Source organism: Merops nubicus, unplaced genomic scaffold (assembly GCF_000691845.1).
Source record: "Merops nubicus isolate BGI_N331 unplaced genomic scaffold, ASM69184v1 scaffold17110, whole genome shotgun sequence".
Lineage (NCBI taxonomy): Eukaryota > Metazoa > Chordata > Aves > Coraciiformes > Meropidae > Merops > Merops nubicus.
This window is the reverse complement of record NW_008584987.1, coordinates 45384-52080: the sequence shown is the minus strand read 5'-3', so window position 1 is coordinate 52080 and position 6697 is coordinate 45384. Positions and strand designations below refer to the sequence as shown.

The following is a 6697-nucleotide window of genomic DNA, read 5'->3' as shown; positions in this document are numbered from 1 at the left end:
ATGGGAAAACTGTGCTATTTGCAAAATTTTTCTGCGAGTAAAACAAAATGTACTGCTAATCACTGTTGGGTTTCCATAGTTTGTGGTGGTTGGTTTGTTTTTCTTTTTTTTTTTTTTTTCCCCAAATGGGGTAAGGTTCTATTACTGTAGATATTTCAGTTGAATGTTGAAAGGACACATTACACCTTTGAAACATTCAGCCTTACAAAATAAGTCCACAGGTTGTTCCTTTGACATTAGTTGTGAGCTTAGCTTTTCTTAGATTTTATAACCCACTCAGCATTTGGGTTGAGCTGGTATAGGTCCTTCATGTAGGTATCACCATCAAGGCAGCGTTCCCCTAGAAAAAGAGATAATGTGGTTACACATCAGTATCAAAAAAGAAAGGGAAAAACTTCCAAAGTTCCTGCCACTGTTTTAATCTGTTTATGCTTTTATGCCTACTCCACGGTATTAAACAAAGGGCAATGCAGCTAAAACCTAGAAGTGCCCTTACGCTTCCCTTGTGTCTTGGGGAGAGAGTGGGACAGAAGAAAGGAGGAGACCAGAGGTTGTATCACCACTGTGGCACGTTCTAGGTCAGATTCGTCACGCAGACCATGCACAGCACAGCTCCCTTCTGCAAAGGTTTAGGGAAAAAGAAGCAATGTCCTGGTTCCTTCATGGTTAAATCCAAATGCTTGGTTCACATTTGCATAGAAGCCCATTAAAATTTCAGGTTATTTTTCCATTCTAAAACTGAAAGTTTGAACAAGGTTTGTCCTTGCTAAGAAGGTGTTACTCCCTATCCTGTTCCTCATGGTCAGCAGTTCTGCACAACACCTGTAACAGTTACTTTCCTAGGAGGGAAAAGTAGTAGAGTGTTCTTGGCGTGTTACAAGCAAGTAATTTATGTCTAGTAACTATGATGAAAGTAGCATATGCTGATCCATCAAGGTCTGCATACTCCCCCATTCCCCCACAGGCAAAGCATTATCTCCTGCATTTCCAGCTCTACATCACAGCCCCTCTCCTACTCCACCATGAAAGCGGTTGGGGCAGATGGCTGGTGTGCAAGCCAGATGTTTCCAGCACACGTGCTCCTGAAGCAGGAGGCAGGCAGAGGTGCAACGCTGCAGCTGGGTTTGTCTGCCAGCTCTTTGGAACCCCTGCACAAAGCAGGCAAGACCCCCTGCTCAACCAGGCTCGGTGCCCTGAAGCCCTACAGTGTACCGAGTACTCAAAAAATCTCTGAAGACTTCAGCAGCTCCATCTGACAGGGGACAGAACTGCAGCATTGTGCACATTACAGTTATGAGCTGAAGTGTAAGCATGTGAGTGTATCATGAGCCTGTCGAGACTACTCACTTTCAGGCTGTCTCTACGAATTACTCACATCAGGCAGAGAGAGAAATGGCAAAGATCAGGACAACTTGGTTTACTTAAATCCATATAGCAGGTGGAAGGCAGGGAGATTCTCTTACCTCAAGTGAGAGTATTAATAAGGACTGGCATTTGTAAGGACTGACTAAAGTTGAAATTATCTGGAAGTAAACCATTCAGACAGAAGAAAACACCTAAGCTCTCTCTCCTACTTCACAACAAAGCCAAACAGGTCTGCAACTAGCCATATCTTTTCTCTAAGAGACATACAATTTCTGCCACATCTTTCAACTGACAATAGGTTGTTCCAGTTTCACCGGAATTCTGTGACAAAACCATTCTTTCTACAATGATTACACCTCTCTACAATAAACAAGCTACTCTTTTAAAACATGTCTCTAAATCTGGGATCACAACCTGCTTTAACAAGCATAGCCAATGTATGTACATATTAGAAATGCAAGAGAACATATAATACATTAATTGGCATCCAGCTATCCAGTAACAACTTTTTTTGCCATCACACTTAGTAAAAACACTAAAACATACCTGTTGTATGGGACACAGCAAAGTGTAATTTTTAATTTATTAAGTCTTTTTGTTTAGACACACAAATATAACTGATTTAAAATAGTGATTAAGTAAAAAGAAAAAATGCTAGAAGTAGCAATTTACATACAGGATTTAAACTTGCAGAGTACAGAAGTACTGGGTATTCATGGAATTTTATAATTTCAAATAAAGTTTGACAAGTCATGGCTAAGAAGAAAAAATAAATCTAAGTCAAATCCAATACTGCTTTCTCATTCTCTTTTTGTTTTGATGAACATGGGAAAAACTCTGTGATTAGAAACGTGATTACCAATGCAAAAATATCTGCATTTGTGAAAGAAAATTTCAGAATTGTGTTCAAAATTATCCTTTGATGTTAACCTTACTGATCTGCTATTTGCTTTAACCAAGAGGGTCTGGAAGACACAGAGCAGGAAAGACTAACCACTGGAAAATTTCATCACTAGGTCATCTTTCTGGTTGAGTGTTTTATTCCTCAAAGGAGCCTGCAAGCAATGCTTAAATGCAGAGCATGAAGGACTGTAAGTTCACTTATTATATCTCAACACAAAGCGATGAGTAAGGTGAACTTCAGGAACCTTCCTATCCAAGCTTTCTGTCTTTCTTTGCTGTATATAGATGTCAGGAACATCTGTTACAGCTGCTGTCTTCCTCTGGGAGAGATAATAAGATACTACTAATATGATCATACCAACATCTCTGCTTCCTTCTCCCCAGAAGTAACTGTTGCTTAGTGTCATGGAGAACTAAGGACATGAAGAAAAATGCAACCACAGTGAAATCCATGGGCAATGTCCCAAGGAATCCTATTCTAGCAAAAGAAGTTGTTCAGAAGCTCTTCTTACCAATATTTCCTCCTATTTCATAAAGAAAGACCTCTTCTTTCTTGAGTCCTTGGACATTTCCACTGTCAGGAACAAAACACAATGAATAACTATATTGTGAAAGAGCTTGTACATGAGACATTTAGATGTGTCTGGGAGAAATTACACTAATTAAGATCAGCAGTGTACCTGTCATAAACCTTTTATGTTTACATTCACTTACTGACACAGTAAGTAAACAAGAACACCCTTGCATGCTAGTGCAAATGAATCATCCTACAAGTGAGCAATGCACTACAGGAAAGGTAAAATAAGACAGACGTGAAGAAACTGTGGGGTTTAGAAAACAACTTCATTGTTATTAGCAAGTAGCCTGATGTCTACCCTCTCATTTTTCATACTCTGCTGCTGCAAAAATAAATATTCCCCTCAAATACTTTATATGTCTGAAAAAGCCTTATGGTTGGGTGGGAGAAACCACGTTCTTGCTGGTTTTAATTTTGCTGCAACCAAAAGAAGTGAAAAAAACCAGACAGTGGAAGACTAAAGTCCCTGTATTACAAAGGGATTCCCACTGCTTAATTGTAATAATATATGCTAAGGCAGAGCCAGAAAATAACTTTCTGTCAAAAGTGTAAACCTCTAGAAATAGCATTTAGGAAAAAGCAGCTTCTTAATCTCAACTAGTGTACCATATTACTGGTCTGGCGTGAATAGTTATATATGATGTACACATGTGTTATATATTTTTGTTTGCTGTTTATTCTGATTTCTTACTTTGCTTATATATAGAAAAAATAGATGTAAAAGCTTGATTAAAACTTCCTCTAAATGCATTTGGATGACTCAAATGTAGCTTTCCATTACACATGCACAACATTTGCACATATTTATAACCCAATATCTATACTGTTGCTATATCTAAATGTGGTGTGGGTTTTTTTGTGTGTTTTTTTTTTTAACAAAATATTTTATATCTTTTTTCCTCATTCCTTTATTTCCTAGATGTATTTTCTTGACAATCCCTTCTGTCTTTTTTTCCCTTTCCAGAAAATTACAAAACTATTCCTGACCCATCAGATTAAACAGCAGGTAATTTTTTACTAAAAGCACTCGTATTCCTGACAGCTTCATGAACTTTAACGACATTAGGAGTATTAAGAGTCAATTCCTGAAGCATGTACACTCATGGCTAAATTCAGTCAAAAAAGCTTGTGAATTCACCCAGACTGAAAGTACTTCAAAACTTTTTCTTGATATAGGATACGAAAAGCCACTTCTGCCAAAATGATAACAAAACAAAAATGGGTTTGTACCTTTTCTGGCTGAGAAACCTGGCTACTACATCACCAGCTTTCAGTTCTTCTGTCAGCTGTATTGCCATGGAAACTTTCGAAAGATGAGGTGCTTGCACCCGTATCACTCCCTGAGGAACATCAGCCTGCAAAGCAATAATGGTGTTGGAACAAAGCTGCCAGCAGCTGGCTTTGATGAGCTTCTCCAAATACAGTATGGAGTAAGTACAGAGCAATTAAGTAACTTAGTACAGTACTATCTACTACACTTCACTGCAGAAATATGGTAACTATACAGTAATCAGAAATTACATAAGACCTTCAAATCTATTTTTAACAGCAGGGAGAACTTAAGAACAAAAGACCAATAGTGTTTAATTATTATTCAAAGATATTAAGATTAACAATTACTGCTATATTAAGACCACATTTTGGTATAAGAAGTATATGAGATTGATATGGAGAAGACTTGCTGCAGCCATGAAAGTCAGGCAATCCTCTTGCAGCAACCCTTTCCCTGCAAAAACTTCCAAAAGGAACCTTTCCAGTATCATTTAACCTGAATTTCATGCCAAAAAAAAAGAAATCTTAAAGTATTCATGGGTCAGTCTACTTTAAGTAATTCCTCTTTTCAAATATAATTTCCTTTTAAAACAGATGTTCACTACTGCAGCTTTTTCTCTCTAGTTGTTCTTCTCTAGAATACATTCAGCTAGTCAACCTGCAGGTCTGACTACATGATGGATATGTATTTTATTTCAACCCAAAAATCATTGATGATTAATATCAATCATATTAGTTCCAGAAAAGGAGTGTTCCAAAGGCCAGTTTTCCTGCTCAACTGGCAGTATATGACATTTGCAGCTACAAAAAGCATAATTTATTTGTGAATAAGGTCCTAATTCCCATTCCCAGAAATCTTGAGGTAATTTTTCTATTCATAGTATATTACCATTTAACCAAATGCACTCATTTTGACAGAAAAAAGGAATGTAAGTCTCAGTAGTCAAGGTTGATTATGACAGTTCATTCTTTTCTTCCCCCCTCCTATTTACTGCAATTGTAAGGCTGAATATTTCTTCTTCCATGATCAATGAACAAATCTGGGCACCTCTGAATACAGAAGAGCTTCTCTGAAACTATCAGAGTTAAACCAATATAGAACAACTACAAACGTGAGCAGAATCAGCAGCACAGCTTCCTGAGAAGGCTAAAGGCTCATTACTATACAAGTGATGAGCTATGTTAAGCAATTTTAACCAAACAATCCTTCAATATCCAGTCTTATTATTTATTGATTTAAAAATACTAGACATAATAAATACTTATGTCTAAAGCATTAAGAATCACCAAATTGAGAATTTGCTTTGTAGTAATTGTGGAATCAAAGATTTGTAAGACTGCAATAGATCTCAAAGAACAACTGCCTACATTTATCCCTAAATTTGTTACATCTGTTCTTTAAGGCCTCCAGCTACAGAAAGTATCTGCAGCCATCTTCTAGGAAGTCAAGTCCTTAAAAATCTTTTGCTTCTTTACAAGCTGTTGAGATCCTGGCAAAAGTAAAGGAAACTTTTAAGGATGAAATCGTTATTTGCAGATGTCCCTAACTGGTCTCTCATCAAATTCAGCATGGTAAATTTAAATTGGTTTTCATTTTTGTATACAGTCTGTATCACTTTATCTCGGTTGATTTTAATGGAGTTTTTCCAACCTTTAGCTAGGTAACTTTTTTTTCTATGCAGTAGGCATATAATAAATGATTTAAAACTCAGCCTGCTTTCAGCATATGAGAGGAAGAGTAAGAAATGTCCACAGAGTTGTAATGTTATGGTCATAGATCAAAGAGAGTAATTATTTTGTTTATTCAGACAGAATCATTATTAGCTCAGCTAATGAATGCATTTTGCCACTTTCACCACCTGCATTTCCAGAAGAACTCATGCTCAGCTGCACAATGTGTTCATGGTGCCCAGCTACAGAAAGAACAGATACTGAGCATCCCCTAGCCCATCCACCATGCAAGCTGGTGGGAAAGAAAATGTGGCCATTAAAACACCTAGGAGCAGTCACAGCAGGACCTGTTCTCTGCACAGCACAGTTCAAAACATCCAGTGTAGGGCTCCACACCACAACACATAAGGCAAGTACCTATGAGGTGACGGACAATACACCGAATGGTGGGGTCACCTATACCTATACCTATACCTATACCTATACCTATACCTATACGTTTGTGAGTCCTCTCTACTGCCTCACAGGCTCTCTCAGGATGAGGTTTATGACATTGAATCCTCTGACTGAGTTAGGTACTGACATGCTTTAAAAACCTGACCAGAGATACATCCTTAGCTGACGGAAATACACTGGCCTACAACATTTAGCACCCGTGAGGTGCTCGTCTTCTTTCAAACCCTTTCTTTTCAGAGGGACTTGAATCTATGTATCACAAAACAACCACAGCTGCTGGGCTATAGGATCTGAGGTGGGTCTCTTTCAGATGCTCCTGTTCTATTTTGCACAACATACTTAAATATTCCTCACGGTAGATGAAGAAATGAATGAAGTGACTAGGCAGCATTTTCACTAACAACTTAGGTGACAAATTAGAATATAATAGTTATTAAATATGCAAATTATACC

The 6697-nt window shown here is 37.7% G+C and overlaps 1 protein-coding gene across 1 annotated transcript in view; it reads right to left on the bottom strand.

The window, feature by feature from the left end:
* Positions 1–248: 248 nt before the first annotated feature.
* The window catches only part of ARHGAP18 (Rho GTPase activating protein 18), a 39511-nt gene continuing 33062 nt past the window's right edge, over positions 249–6697 (bottom strand). Inside the window, exons 13-15 of the mRNA XM_008946120.1 lie at positions 4076–4200; positions 2781–2842; positions 249–340 (exon numbers count right to left, since the gene is read on the bottom strand). Of these exons, the coding sequence (XP_008944368.1) occupies positions 249–340; positions 2781–2842; positions 4076–4200 (279 nt within the window). The remainder of the gene's footprint in view (positions 341–2780; positions 2843–4075; positions 4201–6697) is intronic.